The sequence below is a fragment of the Bos indicus x Bos taurus genome, chromosome 24 (genome assembly GCF_003369695.1).
Source record: "Bos indicus x Bos taurus breed Angus x Brahman F1 hybrid chromosome 24, Bos_hybrid_MaternalHap_v2.0, whole genome shotgun sequence".
Lineage (NCBI taxonomy): Eukaryota > Metazoa > Chordata > Mammalia > Artiodactyla > Bovidae > Bos > Bos indicus x Bos taurus.
In genome coordinates this window covers 60,633,237-60,658,452 of record NC_040099.1, presented here as the reverse complement: position 1 = coordinate 60,658,452, position 25,216 = coordinate 60,633,237, and the positions used below count along the sequence as shown (strand labels likewise).

General features: G+C 44.8%; 1 protein-coding gene across 3 annotated transcripts in view; it reads left to right on the top strand.

Moving 5' to 3' along the window:
- Positions 1 to 18,884, top strand: part of PIGN (phosphatidylinositol glycan anchor biosynthesis class N) — a 105,069-nt gene extending 86,185 nt beyond the window's left edge. For 2 of the 3 annotated variants that reach the window (XM_027525614.1, XM_027525616.1), the window contains one exon: positions 16,968 to 18,884. In XM_027525614.1, coding sequence (XP_027381415.1) covers positions 16,968 to 17,091 — 124 coding nt within the window. In that variant the 3' untranslated portion in view covers positions 17,092 to 18,884. The remainder of the gene's footprint in view (positions 1 to 16,967) is intronic. The other variant, XM_027525615.1, reaches the window with a different exon arrangement.
- The last annotated feature ends 6,332 nt before the right edge of the window (positions 18,885 to 25,216 follow it).

The following is a 25,216-nucleotide window of genomic DNA, read 5'->3' as shown; positions in this document are numbered from 1 at the left end:
TTAGTACTGCATGTATGACTCATATAAAAATGAAGGGAAAAGGCGTAAGTGGAATGGGAGGTCAGGAGGTAGTTCTCAGTCTCGACCACTCTCTTAAGCTTGCTTGGAAAGGGGAGGAGAAGGAGGGCAGTAACCACCTGGGAAAACCAACCTCCTTTTGAGACTTTGTTAGCGTTTCGTTTCACTCATGAGCAGGTGTGAGGGATGATATCCCGGTTGGAAGGCATGAACCTCCCTAGATCTGATTGAAAGTACAAGTGTTAGCCTCTCAGTCACGTCTGATTCTCTGAGACCCCATGGACTCTAAGCACCAGGCTCTCTCTCCATGGGATTTCCCAGGGAGGAATGCTGGTGTGGGTAGCCACTCCTTCTCCAGGGGATCATCCCGACCCAGGGATTGAACCCAAGTCTCCGGAATTGCAGGCGGGTTCTTTACCACCTGAGACCCCAGGGAAGCCTCTGTCTAAGTTGGAGCCCAGCATGCGGGCCCAAATAGAACAAGCTCGTTTCCGGAGCAGGGTAGTGACCTGTCCGCACAAGTCAGAACCAGGCTGCGTGTTGCAGCAGAATCACACCAGCCATTGGGTATTCGAGCTGTGGGCTTAGAGACAGACAGGCAGCTAGCTCAGAGGGCAGAGGTCCGTCTGTGCTCTGGAAAAGGCAGAGCGAGACGGAGGCTCACACTTGGGTGGGAGGCCCAGGACGCTGGGCACAGGCTCCCCCGTCACAGCTCTGCCAATGCTGGTATCACCACCGTGTTTACAGGATCCTCTGGTCTGTTAGTTCACGTGATCTTTATCTTGGCACTGTGACATAGACATTGTTTTCCACAGCAAGATATGCTCACTGCCTCATTTTACCCCGAGGACCTTGTGGCCCTGAAAGCCTGCAACTCGCTCGCATCACGGAGCCTGGGAAGAGTTGAACAGGTCAGGCAGCAGCTCTTGGGTCTCACAGCTGTGTATCCCCACTGTCCTTCACTGCGTCTCCCTGGAGAGAATTGCCCCAAGTCCTTGTTTTGTAATTCTGATAACCTATTCGGAAAAGTGGCTTTGTGTCTAATCCTATATTTGTGATTGTTGCAAACTTTTGAATAATATAAATTTAGGATCTACAGGAGAAAGAGATACTGATTAGAAGGGAGTGAGCCAAGAGTTAGGGCGTCTTCAGCCAGAAAAGAACTGTTTGGGGCCAGGAGCCTTTGTTAAAGGTACAGAGCAGAGTCATTTCCTCGAAGAGAAAACGCTGAGACACAGGGAGTGAGGCAGGAGGTGGCTTTCTGCTAGGAGAGGCTGTCGCAGGGCAGACAGGGTGCCAACAGGTGCCACATACCCGGGCACACACCGCCAACCAAATGGCTGGCACAGTGGCTTCTTGTTTATGTCAGAAGAGGCAGCAGATAGTGAGGCTCACATCCCTGTTTGAGAGGAAAACCTTCTACATAGAGAAGGCTCTCTTTCTAGGGGAGTTGAAAGAGTTAAAGACACGCCACAGTATCGCGGTGACCCTGAAATTCTGAGGCTTTGCGTATGCTCTAGAAGGACTTCTGCTGGGGCTACAGAGTCAAGAGCAAATTCAGGAACATCGTGATGAAGCAAGATACCCCTAAGCAAGGCCCCGAACAGGAAGTCTCCTGAGCTTCGCCACCTTTGCCGACCTTGATTACCTTCTACTCAGTATTCCACTTGAGATTTCTTTTCAGCATTGGATCCCAGAATTCAGGACCTTTTCCCCCTTTACCGACTGACTTAGTCTTCCCTGCTTTCATTCAACGAGTACTTACTGAGCAAGGACTCCTCGCCTGTCTGTCCAGTTACAGGCGTCCCAGCCTCCTGCTCACACCCATCTCCTGGCAGTGCCTCGTGGACCCCGTTCCTTTCAACACGGTTGTTCCCGTCTCCTTTCTGTCACCCGCAGTCTTTCATCTAAGACTTAATTGGCAGAATGTTCCCCTCAACACACACCCCGCAAATTACCTTCTTTTCTTCCTCTCTAATAATATACTGTTTCATAAAAAAAAAAAAAAAAAAAAGGAAGGAAGAAAAGGTGAGGGCTGTGGAGGAGGCAGGAAAGAAGGGAGGGAGGGAAAGAGTGAGGGGAAGGAAAAGAAGCCCCTTTTGAGCATCTTGTTTTCCATCTCCTGGCATCAGCCTCAGCCCTGAATCCACTCTGGAAGTCCTGTAGTCTTTGTCCCAAAGCTACTTTCTCTCTTTCCCAGACTTTTATGTTGCTTATTTAAAGATAGTCACCATTTTTCTCTGGAAAATTCTGGAGTGTCTTTCTTTAGAAATGTTCAGTACAACTGGTTTAAGGAATTTGATGCAATCACCCTTCTAGGGTCCCTGAAACTTCCCAGAAACCATTTAGAGGATTGCATTGTTTTGCCATAGAAAAAAACTTATACCCAAACCTAGGGGAAAGCCAGATTAAATTAAGTAGCAAATGAGGAAAGTGAAAGATTACTGATTATTGAGAAAGGTATTAAATTGATATAATGTGTATATTAGTAGCTCAGTAATGTCTGACTCTTTGCAACCCCCATGGGCTGTAGCCCTTCAGGCTCCTCTTTCCATGGGATTCTCCAGGCAAGAATATTGGAGTGGGTTGCCGTTCGCTTCTCCAGGGGATCTTCCTGACCCAGGGGTCGAGCCCAGGTCTCCTGCACTGGCAGGCGGATTCTTACCACTGAGTATTTAAATGTCACTTACTGTACACAGTGCATTTGGAGTTGTACATGTTATTTCATTACTTTCATGGCAATGATATGAGGAAAGTATAATTATTTCTGTCTTACAGAGGAGGAAACCAGCTCTGAAACACTTTAGCAATAACATGGCATACCGAGGTTCCATTTTTTTGTATGTGTATACATTTAATATACAGATCATTTCTTGAGAAGAAATTATGTACTGAGCACTCTCACCATCCATAAAGCATTCCCAGATGTTATCAAGGACCCAAGACAAATGGCATTGCCTCCTCCAGACTTGGTGATGCCCCACCTCTAGAGACAGATGACTGCATCAGAGTGTTTTGTAGCGAATTCAGGCACTGAGTGTGAGATTCTAATGTGTAACTTATAACGGATATTCCAGCCCTGGAAGCATCTGGCCCCTGCTGTCAGGTTGTAAGACAAAATCACTGTGATACGAGGCAGCATGTGGTTAAGGGCTTGGTGAGTACAGAGCAGAGGCCGCTTCGCTTCCAGCCTCGGTGACCGAGAACACGTTGTGCAAGGTCGGCATATGGGCTGAACCCCGAGTGAAGAGTGTAATTTCAGCTGGGAACTTAGAGGCTGGGGAAGATAGAATGGATGTGGGCAAAGCAGAGGGGTAAAAAGCCCAATGCCCTCGTATCTGCAGTGTGATAATTAGAATTTCAGAAACCATTGGTTTCGGATAAAGAAATTTCTAGCAAATAGCTTTTGAGAACCTTAATTTGGAGAACTTTGAATACAAAACTACAGTGTACATTCTGTTGGCAAATAAGTGAGGGGCCGTGTACTTTGCTTCTGCTGGAGCTGTAACATTGTAGGTGTTGCTTACACAAGTGAATCTTGACTGCCTCTTTCATGCAAGTGCATTCCATGGAGTGAACAGTGAGGCGGATGTGTGTCTGGAGACGAGGCACTGACCACACCCGCACCACCGGGGTGATGACAGCACTGTCCCCGGGGCTTCCTGGTGTCATGCCCCTAACGTTCAGGCTTCAATTCACTTTGACCCTCTGAAGTTCTTCTGTGCTCCCAGGCACAGTTTTTTCCAGCTCCCTCTAAGGTCAGTCTTCCCAGGCTGCCGTGATGCTGCAGGGCCCCTCACCACGTCAGAGTACTTTGCAAAAATGCACTGTCAGCTTCTACTATCCTTTCCCTTGATAATTATAAAATTTGCCTAGAAAAAAATTATAGTAATATATATATAACATAAAAATCCCACCTTAATCATTTTAAAGTGTACAGTTCAGCTCAGTTCAGTTGCTCAGTCGTGTCCGACTCTTTGCAATCCCATGGGCTGCAGCACTCCAGGCCTCCCTGTCCATCACCAACTCCTGGAATTTACTCAAACCCATGTCCATTGAGTCGGTGATGCCATCCAACCATCTCATCCTCTGTCGTACCCTTCTCCTCCTGCCCTCAATCTTTCCCAGCATCAGGGTCTTTTCCAATGAGTCAATTTTTCACATCAGGTGGCCAAAGTATTGGAGTTTGAACTTCAGCATCAGTCCTTCCAGTGAATATTCAGGACTGATTTCCTTTAGGATGGACTGGTTGGATCTCCTTGCAGTCCAAGAGACTCTCTAGAATCTTCTCCAGCATCACAGTTCAAAAGCATCAATTCTTCAGCGCTCAGCTTTCTTTATGGTCCAACTCTCACATCCATACATGACTACTGGAAAAACCATAGCTTTGACTAGATGGACCTTTGTTGGCAAGTAATGTTTCTGCTTTTTAATATGCTGTCTAGGTTAGTCGTAACTTTTTTTCCAAGGAGCAATCATCTTTTAATTTCATGGCTGCAATCACCATCTGCAGTGATTTTGGAGCCCAAAAAGATAGTCTGTCACTGTTTCCACTGTTTCCCCATCTATTTGCCATGAAGTGATGGGACCGGATGCCATGATCTTCGTTTTCTGAATGTTGAGCTTTAAGCCAATTTTTTCACTCTCCTCTTTCACTTTCATCAGGAGGCTCTTTAATTCTTCTTCCCTTTCTGCCATAAGGGTGGTGTCATCTGCATATCTGCTGCTGCTGCTAAGTCACTTCAGTCGTGTCCGACTCTGTGCGACTCCATAGATGGCAGCCCACCAGGCCCCGCCGTCCCTGGGATTCTCCAGGCAAGAATACTGGAGTGGGTTGCCATTTCCTTCTCCAGTGCATGCAGGCATGCAAGCTGAGTCGCTTTAGTCATGTCTGACTCTATGCGACCCTATGGATAGCAGCCCACCAGGTTCCTCTGTCCACAGGATTCTCTAGGCAAGAATACTGGAGTGGGTTGCCATTGCCTTCCACATATCTGAGGTTATTGATATTTCTCCTGGCAATCTTGATTCCACTTTGTGCTTCATCCAGCCCAGCATTTCTAATGAGGTACTCTGCATATAAGTTAAATTGAAAGGCTGACAATATACAGCCTTGATGTACTTCCTTCCCAATATGGAGCCAGTCTGTTGTTCTATGTCCAGTTGTAACTGTTGCTTCCTGACCTGCATACAGGTTTCTCATGAGGCAGGTCAGATGGTCTGGTATTCCCATCTTTTGAAGAATTTTCCACAGTTTGTTGTGATCTGCACAGTCAAAGGCTTTCGCATAGTCAATAAAGCAGAAGTAAATGTTTTTCTGGAACTCTCTTGCTTTTTCAATGATCCAAAGGATGTTGGCAATTTGACCTCTGGTTCCTCTGCCTTTTCTAAAACCAGCTTGAACATCTGGAAGTTCACGGTTCACATACTATTGAAGCCTAACCTGGAGAATTTTGAGCGTTACTTTGCTAGCATGTGAGATGAGTGCAATTGTGCGGCAGTTTGAGCATTCTTTGGCATTGCCTTTCTTTGGAATTGGGATGAAACGTGACCTTTTCCAGTCCTGTGGCCACTGCTGAGTTTTCCAAATTTGCTGGCATATTGAGTGCAGCACTTTCAAAGTCATCTTTTAGGATTTGAAATAGTTCAGCTGGAACTCTTATCACCTCCACTAGCTTTGTTTGTAGTAATGCCTCCTAAGACCCACTTGACTTTGCATTCCAGGATATCTGGCTCTAGGTGAGTGATCACACCATCGTGATTATCTGGGTCATGAAGATCTTTTTTGTACAGTTTTTCTGTGTATTCTTGCCACATCTTCTTAATGTCTTCTGCTTCTGTTAGGTCCCTACCATTTCTGTCCTTTATTGTGCTCATCTTTGCATGAAATATTCCCTTGATATCTCTAATTTTCTTGAAGAGATCTGTATTCTTTCCCATTCTATTGTTTTCCTCTATTTGCATTGATCACAGAGGAACGCTTTCTTATCTCTCCTTGCTATTCTTTGGGACTCTGCATTCAAATGGGTATATCTTTCCTTTTCTCCTTTGCCTTTTGCTTCTCTTCTATTCACAGCTATTTGTAAGACCTCCTCAGGCAACCATTTTGCCTTGCATTTCCTTTTCTTGGGGATGGTCTTGATCCCTGCCTCCTGTACAGTGTCACGGACCTCCAACCATAGTTCCTCATGCACTCTGTCTATTAGATCTAGTCCCTTGAATCTCACTTCCATTGTATAATTGTAAGGGATTTGATTTAGGTCATATCTGAATGGTCTAGTGGTTTTCCCTACTTTCTTCAATTTAAGTCTGAATTTGGCAAATAAGGAGTTCATAATCTGAGCCACAGTCAGCTCCTGGTCTTGTTTTTGCTGACTGTATAAAGCTTCTCCATCTTTGGCTGCAAAGAATATAATCAATTTGATTTCGGTGTTGACCATCTGGTGATGTCCATGTGTAGAGTCTTCTCTTGTGTTGTTGGAAGAAGGTGTTTGCTATGACCAGTGTGTTCTCTTGGCAAAACTCTGTTAGCCTTTGCTCTGCTTCATTCTGTACTCCAAGGCCAAATTTGCCTGTTACTCCAGGTATTTCTTGACTTCCTACTTTTGCATTCCAGTCCCCTATAATGAAGAGGACATCTTTTTTGGGTGTTAGTTCTATAAGGTCTTGTAGGTCTTCATAGAACCGTTCAACTTCAGCTTCTTCAGCGTTACTGGTTGGGGCATAGACTTGGATTACTATGATATTGAATGGTTTGCCTTGGAAACGAACAGAGATCATTCTGTCGTTTTTGAGATTGCATCCAAGTACTGCATTTCGGACTTTTGTTGACCATGATGGCTACTCCATTTCTTCTAAGGGATTCCCGCCCAACAGTAGTAGATATAATGGTCATCTGAATTAAATTCACCCATTCCAGTCCATCTTAGTTCACTGAGTCCTAAAATGTCTATGTTCCCTCTAGCCATCTCCTGTTTGACCGCTTCCAATTTGCCTTGATTCATGGACCTGACATTCCAGGTTCCTATGCAATATTGCTCTTTACAGCATTGGACCCTGCTTCCATCACCAGTCACATCCACAACTGGGTGTTGTTTTTGCTTTGGCTCCATCCGTTCATTCTTTCTGGAGTTATTTCTCCACTGATCTCCAGTAGCATATTGGACACCTACTGACCTGAGGAGTTCATCTTTCAGTGTCCTATCTTTTTGCCTTTTCATACTGTTCATGGGGTTCTCAAGGCAAGAATACTGAAGTGGTTTGCCATTCCCTTCTCCAGTGGACCACATTTTGTCTGTATTCTCCACCATGACCCATCTGTCTTGGGTGGCCCTACACGGCATGGCTCATAGATTCATTGAGTTAGACAGGGCTGTGGTGCATGTGATCAGATTGGCTGGTTTTCTGTGATTGTGGTTTTCAGTCTGTCTGCACTCTGATACTGAAGGATAAGAGGCTTATGGAAGCTTTCTGATGGGAGAGACTGACTGAGGGGGAAACTGGGTCTTGCTCTGATGGGGGGGCCATGCTCAGTAAATTTTTAATCCAGTTTTCTGTTGATGGGTGGGGCTGTGTTCCCTCCCTTTTATTTGACCTGGGGCCAAACTTGGGTGAATGTAATGAAGATCATGGCAACCTCCTTCTAAAGGTCCCATGCAGGCACCGCTACTCTCAGTGCCCCCGACCCTGCAGCAGGCCACCACCGACCCACACCTCCACCAGAGACTCCTGGACACTCCTGGGCAAGTCTGGGTCAGTCCCGTGTGGGGTCACTGCTCCTTTGTCCTGGGTCCTGGTGCACAAGGTTCTGTTGTGCCCTCCAAGAGTCTATTTCCCACTCCTGTGCAAGTTCTGGCAGCTCTATGATGGGTTAATGATGACCTCCTCCAAGAGGGCTTGTGCCAGGCCCAGGTCTGCTGCACCCAGAGCCCCTGCCCCTGCGGGAGTCCACTGCCGACCCGGACCTCCGCAGGAGATGCTCACACACAGCTCTGGCTCAGTCTCTGTGGGTCCCTGGGTCCTGGTGCACACAGGGTTTGTTTGAGCCCTCTGAGCGTCTCTGGTGGGAATGGGGTTTGATTCTAAACACAGTTTCACCCCCTGCTTCTGTCTTGCCACGCCTTCTCCTCCTCCCTTGGACATGGGGCATCTCTTCACAGCCGCTGCAGCGCCTACTGTCTTGCTGGGGCTTATAGTGTACAGTTCAGTTTTATTAAGTGATTTCACATTGTTGTACAGCTGATCTCCAGAACTTTCTCAGCTTGCATAACTGAAACTCTGTACCAATATCTCCCCATTTTCCCTTCCCCTCAGCCCCTGGAATCCACTATCTACTATCTATCTCTCTGAATTTGGCTACTCTAGGTACCTCATGTAAGTGAAATCACACAATATTTGTCCTTCCGTAACTGGCTCATTTCACTTAGCATAATGTCCTCAAGCTTCATCCATGTTGGGGCACAGATCAGAATTCCCTTCCTTTTGAAGGCTGAATAATATTCCATTGAATGTGTATATCGCATGCTGTCCATTCCTCCATCTGTGGGCACCTAGGTTGTGCCACCTTTGGCCGCTGTGCACAGGCTGCTGCAAGGTGGGTGTTCATTTTATCCATTCAAGTCTCTGTTTTCAGTTCCTTGAGATACATGCCCAGAAATGAGACCGCCAGATCATATGGTGGTTATATTTTCACTGTTTTGAGAAGCTGCTGGTGTGATTTTCGTAGCAGTTGTACCAGTTTATTGCTATCGATAGTGCAGAAGATTCGCCACCTCTTCTTCTCTTTTTTTGATAGTAGCCACCCTGACGGATGTGAAGTGTATCTTATTGTTTTGATTTGCTTTTCCCCATTATTACTGATGTTGAGCAGTTTTCATGTGCTTGTTGGCTATTTGTGTGTCTTTCTTAAGGAAATGTCTGGTCAAGTCCTTTGCCCATTTTTAAATAGAGTTATTTTTGTTGTTGTTGAGTGGCGGACTTCTTTATGTATGTTAGACTTTAACCTCTTATCAGATAAGATGACTTGCAGGTATTTTCTGCCATTCTGTAAGTTGCTTTTTGACTTTGTTGATTATGTCCTTTGCACAGAAGTTTTAAATTTTGATGTAGTCTAATCTATCTTTATTTTTGTTACCTATGCTTGCTTGGTTTTAAAACAGGCTTTGAGCCATTACAAAACTCAAATTTAATATCTAGCGTGATGTTCTTCTTGGCATGTGTGTGGTACCTCTGGGCCTATTCCTTGTATTCCTTTACACAACCATCATGGGAATAAAGTGTTCATCAGAGCACAAAATAATAGCAAAAAAGAGACTGCAGAGGCATAAAACACACAGTGAGCATCATTCAAACCAAGGGAAACAGAACGGGGCCTTAGCACTCCTAGCCTGTGATGCACCAACAGCCCCTCACTGCAGCACTAACCATGAGAAAAGGACGTTAACTCCATGTGCCAGCCCTATACTTCACTTATGATAAATAGGAAAATAATACATAGTTAATTGATGCTACATAGGGTAAAAACTATGCTGTAGAAATATTTTGTAGTAACAGTATTTTCTAAAGGCAGCTGCCCTGCACATACAGTAACCCCGGTTTACCTGGCGCAGTCCTGGCTCATGCCATTTGTTCCCGTGTAATCATTACATCCTCATCTATACAACGTTAAAAACCCAGAGTGCATGTGAAGAGGCTAAAGGCACGGCCAGGTACTAAGCCTGCTAAACCTCAGTTTATCTCAGTCTCAGCGCTTCATCCTCACCGGTCTAACTCCCCTAGGTTAAATGGGATGCTTGCTCTGAGAGACGATTTCAGAGCTCAGTTCTGTTCATCAGACTGAGGGCACTGAACTAACCTACGTAAATTCCCTGAATCCTCTGCCGGTCATTCCTCCTCGCTCTGCTCTGCTTGTCTTCTTTGTCTATTATTGTATTGTACAAAAGATTCCCACTTAAGAAAGGAAGACAATGAGGGGTGGGGAGATGGAAGAGGTTGGGATGGAGAAACAAAATGAACTCTGAGTTAGTAGAATTGGGCTTCCTAAACGGAATTGCCCAGTTGATGCTGCACAGTGAGGTTTTTGTTGCTGCTGCTGCTTCTGTTGGTGAGTTAGGACTCTAAAATCTTCCTTTCACATCCTGTATGGCAGTAATGGTATATAGAGCCGCAGGGAACCACGTGATATAGGTCTAAGGGGCGGAAGCGGTTCATGTGTCTTCATATACATCTAATTGATTGGCAGGAAAGGACTTGGATAGTAGGGGAAAATACACTTTAAGACTTCAAAGTTAAGCACCATATAACAAGGTTCATATATCAAGACTTCATTATGCTACTTGTCCCTGCCTTTTATTTGTGAGAATGTTGGTCTTAGTTTCAGCTTTCTAATTATTCCTCTGTGAATATACATTTGAAAAGCCGAGCTGCTCCTTGTCATGTTGCAGATATTGTTAATCTCACTGGCGGAGCTTCCTTAATGGGAGCTTGGGTCATTTGAACTGTGCTCCTGTGGTGCTTCGCCTTGGTGACAAATCTTACTTCTAAAGCCCTTTGTATCAGTGACACAGCTAATAACTCCAGCCACTCCCTGCCTGTTATTCTCAGGGATGGAATGTTGTCCTTCTGTCCTCTCTACTTTATTGCTCTTTAAATGTATAAATGGTGAGAGTCTGTCCCAGAATTTGAGGAGGACTCGAATGCAGTACACGAATACAGCCTGTGTATCTGCAGTGTCTGTAGTATCGTTTGGGCACTGCAGCAGGCTTTCAAAATAGGCTGGAGAGATTCTTCAGCCGTTAGTTCCAGGTTAGTAATGGCTTCTTTAAAAATAAAGACCGAACCGCTAGGGCATGAGGCAGGATATCTGTTTATAAATGTAGTTCAATATGTTTGAAGTGCATCTTTGGAGTAGATCTTAGAATTAAATTGAGACTCTTAAAGGAATACACTCCAGTCAGTAGGATCAACTGAAACAATGAGTGTAAATTCAGTGGTTTTCTGGAGAACCTTCTGGCATTGGGTGTTTTTTTTTTTTAACAGCCATATGAAAAATATCCTACCCAGGCTGTGAAACTGAGTGGGGCCAACCGAGCTATAATTTCGTATTTTCTTGATTTAATATTTTACACTGTTTCTTCACTTATGGCAGGCCATAAACTTTACAGAGTATTGCCTTTATTTTGCATTCTGAGAGAAGTAGTATTTTTTTGAACTAGAGAAAAAGTGCTATTGAGGGAGCTTTCATAACTATAAAAGCATATTTAAATGTATGTTCTAAACGCACTTGTACGAGGCGCATCGTCATCCCCATCAGTTGGCGCTTTAGTTTGACAGCAGGATTCATCTGGACTCTCTCCTCCAAGCGCTCTTGTTACACGTCACCACAATATAAATGACAGCTACAGCGTCGTTTCTCCTTGTATGAAAACTTATCATTAAGTTCAGTGATATTTTAATGTCCTCCTAAATGTAATTAATAAGCACCATAAAATCTCTTTACTCTTGACAGTGAACATTAAGTTTTATTAAAATTAATGAGTCTCCACCTGTGTCTTCCCAGTACATCTGACAGGTAGGACCAGCTTCGATTGCCCATTATCCTAATTGAGAAGAATCATCAGCCTTTCATCACCCATTGTGTGGGTTGAACAGACCTGCCTGGTGATTCTGTACCCGTACACCTTGCCCTCCACCGTCTCATATGATGCACACCTTGAGAAAAAGTGAAAGTGAAGTCGCTCAGTTGTGTCCGATTCTTTGCGACCCCGTGGAGTGTAGCCTACCAGGCTCCTCCGTCCATGGGATTCTCCAGGCAAGAATACTGGAGTGGGCTGCCATTTCCTTCTTCAGGGGTTAGAACTGCGGATTTAAATGACAGAACAGTCAAGAGGAGACAGTGGGAACAGCTGAACTCATTTCAGATAGAAATTTGATGCTCCTTTAAGTCTGCTACGCTGTGGTGGCTCCCAGACTTGATGGAAGCTATCACAAACTGAATTCCTTGGACTCAGTCGCATGGAGACTATGAGACAACGAGCTTCACACCTGTTCCCTGCCGACTGTGTTAGCTTAAACGAGCCAAGAATCCGTGATTTCAGGCCATTTCAGGTCGAGGAGATAGGTGATGTGTGGAAAACCCTTTAGAGATAGATTGTCACTCAGACTGAGGCGGGGTCACCTGCCTTCTGGTTTTACAAAACTTACTTTGTTCGGAGATCAAGTCATTTAATATTTTAAAGTTTTAAAAAAATATTAGAAGTGATAAAAGGCCTAAAAGTGATAGCAGAATTTAATGGAAAAAAAAATCACCTGCTGTAATATAATCTTTTTGTTTTTATGGCTTTATGGAGGTATAATTTATATATCATAAATTCCGTCCATTTTAAAGTTTTAAACGATTTAAATTACTTCAGTGACTTTCAGCAGATAGATGGATTTGTGCAACCATCACTACCATCAAGTTTTTCATCTTTCCGTCACCCAGAAAACTCCCCCATGCCTGATTCTGGTCTCTCCAGTTCCCACGCCGAGCCCCAGGAAACCGCCAGGCTGCTCTCTGTCTCCACAGGTTCGCCTGCTCTGGGCATTTCGAGAAATGGAGTCGGACGACATGTAGTCTTTTATGTCGGGCTTCTTTGAGTCAGTGTGACGTTTCCGGCATTCCCCTGTGTTGCAGTGTGTCAGTATTTTGTTCCCTTTCACCGCTGAGCGGTGTTCCACCGTGTGGACGGGCCACACCCTGTACACACTTCTGGAGTGTACTCTCGTACAACCTCATGGCGTTCCTCTCGTCCGCCTGCCTCCTGACCTCCTTGCCTGCTCTCCCCATGGAACACGGCCTCCCCAGGGAACCAGGGTCAGTCTGGGCTGCCTGGATTTGGTCCTTGAGGCTGTAACCTGGGCACTTTACACTCCCTCCCTCCTCTCACCGCTGACTCCAAACTCCAGTCCCTGGGTTGGGGAGTGAGCCTTCTTACATAACATGAACAAGTTATGACCGTTACATCCAGCTTATTGGGTTGAGGATTTTGATCTCAGAATCCATTGCAGATTTTGAAATGTCCTGTGAGGAACAGAAATGGGATAGAGGAGGTATCTGTGGAAATTATGAGCTCAGCCTAGGAGTGCTGTGTCTAAGCCTACCATAATTTGTAGTCGTCTCATAAAAAGAAATGTATCATAAGCTCATTGTAGAAAATACTGAAAGCACATAGAAAAAATAAGAAGTCAACTGTAATTCAGCCCCAGAGTCCAACAGATTGATATATATCGTTTTAGATTTAATTTATATGCAAATGTATTCAGGGTTGGGTTTTTTTTTTTAAGTTGACTTTCTATGAAAGTCACGTTTCCCGATGTCATCAAATAGTTTTGAAAATTTGAACGCTGTTATGATGAGAAGGATACAAGGAGAAAGATGGTAGGGAGAGAGTTCAGAAAGACAGGTGATATCACTTACGGTTTAGACTGAGGTCACTGTAAGGAATTAGGAATTTATTCTAAGTGAGGCAAAGCATTAGACTCTGCAGGGACGTATTTGATACGCTTTACACTTTAACGCAACACTCTGGCCACAGGATGGAGAACCCATTGAGGGGCCAAGAAAGGGAAGAGGTCGATTACTTAAGAGGCTCAGCTAGAGATGATGCCCTTGAACTAGGGCAGCGATTCAGAACGGTGGCAAGAGGCTAGATTGACAAAGTGTCCCGAAAGAGAGGCGAGTGGAGTCTGTTAACGGACTGGATGTGCTGGAAGAAAACGATGAGTCAGGACTGACTCCTGCCCCATCCCAGCAGCGTGAGTGTAGACCTGTGTGCTCCCCCTCGGCCTTTGCAGAGCAGGCGGGAGCAGAGCCGCCTTCTTCTGTGCTGTCTGGCTGAAATGGAGCAGCTAGTGTCTGAAAGTTTTCCATCTTTGGGGGCCGCCCCTTTCCTTATCCATCCGTGACTGGAGAGAGTAGGCTTTTGTTACCACGTTGGGTTGTTTGGGGTTCTTAGTCTATGAACATTGGCTTTTCTGGTTGGCCAGTTTCTGCCAGCAAGAAGAAAATCCAGCAAATTCAACCACCGTGTCATTCCCTGGGTCCCAAGGTTCCTGACCCATCTGTCGTCTTTCCACTGTTCAGTCTCCTTAGGTTTCTTTTATACACAGCATCCAGAGGTTTTAGCTGCACTTGGCAGGAGGAATAGGGGAAAATACACCTACTCCATCTCCCGGAAAAGGAAAGTTTTCTGATTTTTTTTTGTTCGTTTGAAAGTTTCTAGTGTTCTAATACCATGTTTTCTGGGCACCTCTGTGCTGTGATGAGCTTGAATTGCTCCCCTTTGGAAGACACATAAAGTAAGATCAGTCAACCAGTTACCAACTTCTGTGTGATAAAATTTCAGCATAACTCACATAATTTTAGTAACATAATATTGTCTATTTTGGCATGAGGTTTTTAAGAGTATTCTGTTAAAATGAATATCTCGATCATTTTGTTCCCAGGAGGGCTCTGTAGAATGAGAAATGTCATCATTTTCATTTTTAAATAGATAATTATTGGTGATTTATGTCCACTGTGGCTACTAAAGTTGGAAAATGGCTTTGTGAAATCTGCATAATTAAGTGGTAGATAAGATCTATATCATATCCATTCCATGTTAAAAATATACCAAAACACATATATGCAAACACACACACACATACATTTAAGCAGGAAAGAAGTCCACGTCCAATATTCTGTTCCATTATTTTTACAATGAAAACAAACATTTCAAAAATCTTGCCTTAATGCTAGTATTTGTCTAGCAATTAAAGATCCAATTGTATTGTTTTCTTTTTAGGTCAGAAGCCTACCCTAGTCCAGAACCAGATTTCTGACATAACTAGTTCTCGTTCTTATTTTTTAATTAGCCAGTTCTTTTTTTCTATTTCAAATTTACTTTATAAGATTAACCAGTTAATCTAGAGAAAGATTCTAAATAAGAATGCCCTAACCAGTGCCATTCCAAAGAAAATATTATCAAACTATAAATCTTGATAATTGGAGATTCTTACTTAAAAGCTTATAATACCAAAAATAAATAAAATAAATCTGCTTAGCGTAGAGGCTCTTCTTTCCTGGCCTGAGGGCCTTACCCATTATGGGTGAGCACCCTGAAGCTTCGCCGCAGTTGGTGTAGAGCCCGCAACCTGGCATCTGGGGGCTGCCCAGCTGCTGGACCAGAGTTACTGGGGGAGTGGGAGGGTGGACTGCAGGCCTCTTTTCCCTCTTTCCTTCTTAGTCTCCATGTCCCTCTAGGTGATTGCCCTGTTTTACATTCACCCAGCAGTCACTTTCCCAGATATTCTTAAGACAAGTTCCCTGGGGCCTGCCCTGGGGGCCATCCTTGAGAAGCAGCTTGTTGAAGGGTGTAACTCTCAGTTCAGTTCAGTCGCTCAGTCGTGTCCAACTCTTTGCGACCCCATGGACCGTAGCACGCCAGGCCTTCCTGTCCATCACCAACTCCCGGAGCCTGCTCAAACTCATGTCCGTCGAGTCAGTGATGCCACCCAACCATCTCATCCTCTGTCGTCCCCTTCTCCTCCCGCCCTCAATCTTTCCAGTGAGTCAGTTCTTCGCATCAGGTGGCCAAAGTATTGGAGTTTCAGCTTCAGCATCAGTCCTTCCAATGAACAATCAGGACTGATTTCCTTTAGAATGGACTGGTTGGATCTCCTTGCAGTCCAAGGGACTCTCAAGAGTCTTCTCCAACACCACAGTTCAAAGCATCAATTATTCGGTGCTCATTTTTTCTTTATGGTCCAACCCTGGTCCAACCCAGGGATTGAACCCAGGTTTCCCGCATTGCAGGTGGATTCTTTACCAGCTGAGCCACCAGGGAAGCCGGATATAAGTTTATTATGAAGTTAGATCCTTCAGTGTAACTCTGATAGGCCTAGTACATAAGTAACTTGCCAGTGTCATCCGAAGCTCAGCTTGGCATTCACTGTGGGAGACCTCTGCTCTATTGCACGTTTGTCAGATCTGTATCCTCAATTTCTTTCCATATTTGCAAATTGATTATCAAGCCGTGGACAATGTAGTATGGTGCTTAAAAAGAAAAACTGAACGTTTACTATTGCTGATAGATGGGAGCTGGGATTGAGTAATTCTAACAGTGTTCTTTTTCCAGAAGTCTGGCACACAGTGGTTTGACTCAGATTAACAGAGAGATGTGTCCTTTTTGTTTTGTTTAGACTCTTTGACTAAAACTTTCACTTCACTGACTTTGAGTTTGAGTAACATCTTTCTTTCTTTCTCTGTGGCCTGTATTTTTGTCAAAGTATGGAATGCCGTGCTCCAAAATACCATATTACTGAATCTGGGGACATCTTGGGGAGTCTGTGGCTGTGATTCAGAGGATATGAGAATTATAAGGGGAAAGTTACATTTATTTTGTAGAAGCTAGATGTTTAAACTCAGTTTCTGATGGTGACAGAGACACGGGCACTGCTAATACCAGCTTCACGTCAGGTTATAGTTGTCGGAGCTGTCTCAAAATGTTACTTACTTTCACTACTACTTCTGCAACAAATTCATTCTTTTTAACATTTTGATTCTATTTAAAAAGCATTCATATCCTTTGTAATTTATGTATTTTGTATATGCAGTTGGCCTTTGAACAACATGGATTTGAACTGCATGGGTCCGCTTATATGTGGATTTTTTTTTAGATAGTAAATGCTGCAGTACTAATGATCTGTGGTTGGCTGAGGGCAAAGAGACCAAACCTCAGATACTTAGGAACCTAGGAGGCTCAGGGCCAACTATAAAGTTGTAGATCGATTTTCAACTGCTCAGAAGCTTGGCACCCCTAATCCCTGAGTTGTTCAAGGATCACCTGTACGTTTAGAAATGTTAGCGGAGTCTTATGCTCTTCCTCTTGAGTGTTCTGTCCGCCTGTAACATGTTTCTTTTTCTCCTGCAGCATCAGCCACTACGTGATTGTCATGTCCATGACCATCTTTATGGTGTTTCTCAACTGCCTAGCTCAGATGCTCACGACAAGGAAACTCAGTCTGTGTGGCAGACCCAAAAGCCACGTCATATAAAGTTGCCAAAGCCATCTTTCAGCATCCAGGGGCTGTTTCTCGTTCTCCTTTTCAACTAAAGTCTTGTCAAGGATTCATTAAGAAGATGGAAATCAACGTGTAGCACATTCTGCATCTATAAGGAAATTACATGTGGAATTCTGAATTTACAGGTTATCTGGAATAAAAGAGCTTCCATTTTCTTGAGGTTTGGCGTGCGTGAAATGGTGGCTACACCTGTGGAAAAGCCTTGTAAGGCATTCTCCATTTTCATTTTTCCCTCTGGTTGGAAACTCTTCTTCTCACTGATGTTTCAGAGCAGCCATAGCAATCTCCAGCCCCCACTGTACAGCTTCCTGTGTAACATGCTCCTGAGGGGGCAGTGCTGATCACATCCGGAATCAGTGCACTGGCTGAACTTGAAGGCAATCACCAGGCGGCCCCGTAAATATCCATCAGCTCTCAGCACTGGTTTTGCAAGTAGTTCTAATGACTCAACAGCACTAGAAAAAATCAGGATGTGGAGAAAAATGTTTGCAGGTGTTTTTTAATTGTAAGACTTAATAACTTTAATTTCCGTAGCTTTTATCATGCATTGTTCCAACAGAAATCTTTGATTAATTTATTTTCGGGGTGCACTGCACGGCACGCGGGGTCTCGCCCAACCAGGGGTTGAACCTGTGCCGTCCACGCACTGGAAGCATGGAGCCTTAACCTCTGTGCCTCCAGGGAAAAGCCCCTGGCAGAGTCTTTAATCAGTGGTTAAACTTGCTGGCACTGTCATAAGAATCCATGTTGAAGCTGCTTTTCTTTCAGGTTGTGCCACAGGCCCAAAGCCTTCTTATTAAATTTTAATTTCTATTTATAAACTAACTGTAATGGACAAAACATCTTGAGAGTAATTTTTACTTGGATTTTTCTTGAAGTGACCTTTACATATCACTGTGGAGTTGGGTGTTTGCCCATGATGTGCCAGGAGAGTCTGGCTGATGCTAGGCTTTCTTGGTCTGAGTCCCATTAAAAAAAAATAATTGATTTTAAATTAAGTTATAGCATCACTAATTCACATTAATGATGAGGAAAAGCCCTCTACAGATTAGTAGATTTTTCAAATTGGCAGGTGAGTGAAGAAATATAATTTAGGAGATTCAAAAATCAGCTTGGCAAACTGCTTTCTTAATGCCTATTTATGACGAAGTATAAATAGTATTGTGATAGTATTTCATGGTATAACAGCAAAAGCATACAGTAGTACAAAAAAAAAAAAAGATGTGCTGATGTCAATATGAGATATCGTGTCGGTCTGTGGTACAGAATCGAGGTGGACGGTGAGGAAGCCGCTGTGGCTGGAACCGTGTTGGCAGAGGGGGAGCCCGTGAACCTCCACAGCGCCTCAAAGGGCGTTTGATCAGTCTTTTCACAAGTCAGAGAAAACTGACTTTATAAACACATTGCTATTTTTCCTTTTATATCTAGTTTTGCCTTTCATCTTTTTCCAGAGTTTCACACAGAGGAATTACTGAATATTTTATTGCAACAGGGTAAAAGGTGCTCTGTACTTTATTTTTATTTTTATTTTTGAAGCATGTCTCTTTAATATTATTTCAAGTCAGTGTGAATTTACACAACAGGGGTCGCCCCTGCAGCTGCAGGCCGGCCTTGCAGTACCCAGACGGGACCGCTCGGACCCACCTGGGGACAGAGTTTGCACGCTGGGCCTTTTCTTTTGCACGGGTTATCACAATATCTTGAAGTATTTTGAAATGCGTATTTTTATATTGAATAACAGAAAAATAAAGTGTAAGTGAAATGTATTTCTCCTGCTGTTTCGCTGTGGCTTCCTCTCTGTCCCTGGACATGGGGTATCTTTTTCGGGTGGGCTCAGTGTTTTCCTGCCAATGGCTGCTCAACAGCTGGTTGTGATTTTGGTGCTCTGGCAGGAGAAGATGAGGACTCGTCTTTCTACTCCGCCCTGGGCTTTTAATTTAGTAAATTGTATTTCTGTTTAAGATATTTAATTACTTTTTCATCCAAACTATGAATACCAGATTTTCAAGTCAGGACTTAAGGCATTTGCTGATTAACATGTGTTTAAATTAGGAATGGTGTAAGAATTAAGGTGGGGATATCAGGTTGGGAAAATATTGAGCAACAACAGTGACCAAAAACCACTGTCTCATGGAGCATGAATAAATCTTGGAGGAAACTCTAAGGATTTAGGAAACTGCCTGCAGCCTGTCTGTAAGTTACTAATGCTTTAATTCTCTATACCATTTTATTTAATGTGCTATATTCAGAACACAAAGTGCTTTTTTTTATTTTTTAGGGAAATAAGTGGTAGTTTGAAAGTGTTAGTCACTCAGTCGTGTCTGACTCTGCAACCCCATGGCCTGCCCATGCTCCTCTGTCCATGGGATTCTCCAGGCAAGAACACTGGGGTGCGTTGCCATGCCCTCCTCCAGGGGACCTTCCCAACCAGGCATATTCTCACAATAATCCCCTCAGATGATTGAACCATGATAGAGCTGAACTACACACCTAGAAAATCCACCCACCACTCACTGTTTCTCATGACAAACTGGCCCTGAGTTTCTCCAGCCCAGACGTGAGGACGTGCATCTCCCCCACCCGCACCCCACCTCCACTTCTGTGGTGGCCGGGGACACGTGTGCCCCTCCGCCTCTGATCCACCACTGGGCCATCAAAGACGTCATTTCCGATGGAGCGGGCCGAGCTGAAGGGAGCTTGTCTCGAGATGGCACCGAGCTGCGGGCTCCTGGTGCTCTCCTGGGGAGAACCAGGTGAGCTCTGGACACGCATTGGATGCCCTTTGGTAGGAGGGCTGACCACCCCCCAGAGGAGGGTGAGCCAACCCGGCTCAGTCGTTCGGAGAGGGTCCCCTTGAAGCAGTTCTGAGAGCCACTTTAAGGGACGGGAGATGGCTCGGTAACTTCTCAGCCTTTCAGAGTTCTTTTTATATCAACATTCTCTCCATCTGTAGAGTGTTGCAGAATGGGATTGTTAGGGTGGGTGCTTTCAACACTATGGTAATGTTAATATCTTGCAGTGTGTTCCCATTTCTGCATCAGCATGGTTTGTTAAAAAAAAAAAAAAGGTGGGCAGGATTTCTGCTCTTAATACTCATTCTATAAAAATGTTTCAGAACTAACGTATCACTTATTAATTTCCTTAGAGACACTAATACAGGTCGTTAATTGTCAAGTCACCACCCTGAGCATTGGAGTACTTGCCACACAGCAGCATTTCTCAAAGTATATCCCTTGGAGCATGAGTTTCTGAGGATCCAAATAGATGTCATAATAAAAAAACGTTCCCTGATCAAATATATTTGGAAATAAGTCAAATGCTGGCCGTACCAAGGGCAAGAAGCCCATGGATTTGATCTACAGATAAAAGGTCAGACAAATAAAAATGAAGATATTAGTTATCTTCTGCTGCATAGCAAACTACCTCAAACTTACCAGCCTAAAGCATACATTTCACAGTTGCTATGGGTCCAAACTGGGGAATTTAACCTGATGAATGCATTGTGAAGAGAAAAGATAGCAGTATGCCCCAAATTTCCACTTGCTTGACTGCGCACCCAACCTCCGAGTTCCCCTTCAGCATAGTACACATACTTCAGAAATGTCCCTACATACCTTTATGTTTTAAAAACCTCAGTTTATCACACTGTTTCAAAAAATAGTGTCATATACTTAATTGAATCTTTGTTTTTTCTGAGAGCTCGAAAAAACATTTTCATTTTTACTTTTATTGTGGGAAAACTTTAAAAAGTACTGGCAATTTTCCCTGCCTCTGCATGAGTCATGTTGGACTGGTAACCTTCAGTAGTAAGGGATGGACATCCAGTCAACTAGAAATTGAACCAAGTCTTTATGCATCCGAGGTTAGGTCCTCTACCAGAAAAATAAATTCATGACAAGTACTGACACCTTTTCTTGTGACTTGCCACTAGAGAAGGTGATTACTAGTTAAATTTTTGTGCATTCCCTGGCTTTTTATTTTACTTATTTCTCTCTTCCCAGGTCACTCCTCTCCCCTCCCTTAGTTATGTTAGAACACAGTGTTTTTCTTCGTGAATGTGCTTTTCTTTATGAATTAGTTTCCATCAGTTCTTTTTAAAAACTTTTTATTCTAGGTTTGATTATAATTCCCATCAGTTCTTAAATCCAATATGCGGTGTGAGCACGTGGCGCTCAGCTGGGCCATCTCCGTGGCATTCTCTTTCTTCTGCAGTAACTGCCTCCATTGCTAACCACGTGTCTCTAGCAGGTCACATGGTTTTTAATGACTTCCCTCACCACAGTTGACTAGGGGTACACATTTGACCCAAGCCAGGCCAATCTGAGCTCTGGGCAAGATTTTCAAGCTAGAACAAAGAGACACTAAGATTCAAATGTCAGGAGTCATTGATGGCTAAGTGAGACCGTCCAGTAACCTTCCAATGAGTAACTTTCCACCACATCTTTATGCAATAAAAAGAGGGATTGATTTTACTGGTATTTCTGAGAACACTGTGGATAATGACAAGTCCAAAGTTCCACTTACGTGCTGTTTATCTGTGTGTGTGTGTGTGTGTGTGTGTGTGTGTGTGTGCGTGCGTGCGCGCGCGCTCAGTTGTATATACTTGTTTGTTTATCCCTTCCAAACTGGGGTCAACGGGTCAGAACGGCCCAGCAGTGTCCTTGCAGTCCCTTTAGGCAGTCTCCTCTGCTGCTCAGCTTCCCTTGGTTCCAGCCATTTTTTAACTCTTCCTAATTATTCCATAAGCCATTCATTTCCTTAAAATTTTTATCTGCATCTTTTACTTTCACACCCCAAGAACTTTAATTGATATGCATGTATTTGTAAGTGTCTCTTCAATGCTTAGTGTGGTTTCTAATTACAGCTTTTTAAAATATTGTGATAAGACTTATACAGCCCTTACAGTGTGCCAGGCATTGTTTTAAATGCTTTACAAATACTACCTTTTTGATATTCATAATAACCCTGTGAAGGAGGTATTATTTTACTATTTTACAGATGGGAAAACCAAAGCACAGGATGGTTATAAATAACTTACCCAGGATCCCACAATTAGCATGAGGCCTTTAAAAAATTTTTTTTAATGAGTAGTCTCCCCTCAAACATTCTATCCTGAAATCTGCATAAGAGCATTTGCAGATTTTTTTGCTTCTGTAAACACAGTTACTGTACCTAAGCAGGTGGCATAAAAGGTAGACTTTTTCAGCTGTGTTTGTCTAATCCACTATAATTAGGAAAACATGCTTTTGAAGTTGCCTGTATGTGTGCTGAGTTGCTTCAGTCATGTCTGATTCTTTGTGACCCCATGGACTGTAGCCCGCCAGGCTCCTCTGTCCCTGGGATTCTCCAGGCAAGAATACTGGAGTGGGTTGCTGTGCCCTCCTCCAGGGGATCTTCCCAACCCAGGGATCGAACCACTGTCTCCTGCGTCGCCTGCATTATAGGCGGATTCTTTACCACTGAGCCACCTGGGAAGCCCTTGAAGTTGCCCACACGTGTGCACCGGGCATGGAGCACACGTGTACCCAGATTCTTACCATTCATCTTTCAGGCACGTGTCAGCTGTCTTCCTCCCTCTTCTTTTTAATCAGCATTAAAGGAAGGAAGGAAATATTGGAAGGAAGGGAATATTTTCAAGCACTTGGAGTTTTGTCAAGTCCTGGAAGACCAGAAGACGCTTAGTGCAATGGATTGAATTGTGGATCCCAATTCAATCCCTAAAGATAGGTCCACCTCATAACCCCTGGGACCTGTGAATCGTGACGTTTAAAAGGGTCGTGGAGGGAGTAGTAAAGTCAAGACTCCTGAGATGATATCATTCTGAATTACCGAGGTGGGCCGTAAATCCAACGGCGAGAGTCCGTAGAAAAGACAGAAAAGGAGGGCTTCCCTGGTGCTCCAGTGCTTACGAGCCCACCTGCCAGTGCAGGGGACGTGGGTTCAGTCCTTGGTCCGGGAAGATTCCACATGCAGTGGGGCAACTAGGCCCGTGTGCCACACCGCTGAGCCCGTGAGTCACGGCTGCTGAAACCCGCCTCCCAGGCCCATGTGCCACACCGCTGAGCCCGTGAGTCACGGCTGCTGAAACCCGCCCCCCAGGCCCGTGTGCCACACCGCTGAGCCCGTGAGTCACGGCTGCTGAAACCCGCCCCCTAGAGCCCACGCTCGTGAGAAGCCCATGCTCCATGAGAAGCCCCTGCGGTGAGAAGCCCACGCTCCATGAGAAGCCCCCGTGCTGAGAGGCGCACACACTGCGATGCAGAGTAGCCCCCAACTGCTGCAACTAGAGAAAGCCTGGGTGCAGCAATGAAGACCCAGCGCAGCCATAAATAAATGAACAGATACCAAAAAAGGAGATAGAGAGAAAAGGGGAAGATAGAAGGAGGAGAAGTCCTTGTGAAGACCGAGGCAGAGATCGAGGTGATTTGCCCTAGCCCAAGGGATATTCGGAGCCACTGCAAGCTGGAAGAGGCAGGAAGGAGAGAACAAGGTGACCAGGGGCTTCTGGCCTCCAGAACTATGAGAGAATAAATTTCCACTGTTGTCCCCCATTTGTGATGTGTTATGGAAGCCCAAGGAAGCTAACACACTTGGGGAGGTGACTTTTACAGACTCATCAGCCACTTTTCAGATGGAGCACTTGCTCTAGCACTTGCTTGGCTAAGCCATACTGCTCACCAGGTCATGAGTATGAGCCCCATAGTTCAGCCTGAAGTGTGAACAGTAAAATAACGTCAAGATCGCTGATGGCTTTCCTAGGACATTCCTGCCGTATTTTTCTGGAAGTAGTCAAGAGATCCTGAGGCTTTTTCAGTTTTGGTACTTCTATGTCTGGATTCAGTTAAAGCCAGAAAGTCCTGCATCTGGTTGTCCTTTAAACCACGGCCTCACCTGCCCTGACCCTGTGGCGTCCGTGACCTCATCGAGGTGAGGGCATTTTCCACGGGATCCTTGCACGCGAGTCCGCTCAGCCTTTGGTCCAGACTCAGCATGAGCCACGGCCCGGCAGCCCACCGTGAGCACACTCTCTGCACCTGAGAGGGATGCCTTCCAGTGGCGAGCCCCTTGTGAAGCCGTGAGTCTCGTGTGATGACGTTCCAGTTCACGAGGTCTTATCCCATGTGTGTCTGCAGGCTGGATGGAGCTGCTGCTTTTACTGCTTCTGAGGCCGTGGAGGTCTGAGAGGGAGGAACATGGAGAGGTGGGCCCTTGAGCTGTCCCCTGGGTCTCTGCCCTAGTGTGGCATGAGGTGCTCTGCTTCCTTCGTCTGTCTGATGGACTGGCTCCTCCGGGAGGCGCCGGCATCGGGAAGCTGGTGGGGCCTGGATCAGGTTTGGTGGGTTTGGCCCAGGGCAGAGAGTGCTTCAACACGCACTGCAGATGCTCGCGACTGCTGTCTGTTCCTCGACGGCCTTTAATAACAGACCTATCAGGAGGACCTGCGCTGTTCTCTATTGCCACCTGGTCGCCTCTCCCCTCCCGTTTTCTGACTGGCAGTTCGAAGTTACAGCCCTGCTCCTGAATATACCCTGAAGTGCTACAGTCAGCTCTACTAAACTCCCCATTTCCTGCCTCATCAAATTCAACTTGGCCAATTCCATCAGTTCTATTGGCTGCCAACAGAGCAAATGTGACTTCTTTCAAGAAAGACAATTGCTGAAACTCCAGTACTTGGACCACCTCATGTGAAGAGCTGATTCTGGGAAAGTCCCTGATGCTGGAAAGATTGAAGGCAAAGGGAGAAGGGGGTGGCAGAGGATGAGATGGTGGGATGGCATCACCGACTCAACAGACATAAGTTTGAGCAAACTCTGGGAGATAGTAAAGGACAGGGGAGCCCGGTGTGCTGCTGTCCATGGGGTCACAGAGTCAGTCAGTCACGACTTAGTAGCCGAACAACAACAAAGATCAAGAAACAAAATGAATTTCTCTTTCGTTCATTCATCTACCCCATCGTCCTCCCTTCCCTTTCTCTCTCTCTCTCCCTTTAAAGAACTTTGCTTGAGCCTCTATATGTCAGCTAGGGGGCTTCCTTTGTAGCTCAGTTGGTAAAGATCTGCCTGCAATGCAAGAGACCCAGGTTCGATCCCTGGGTTGG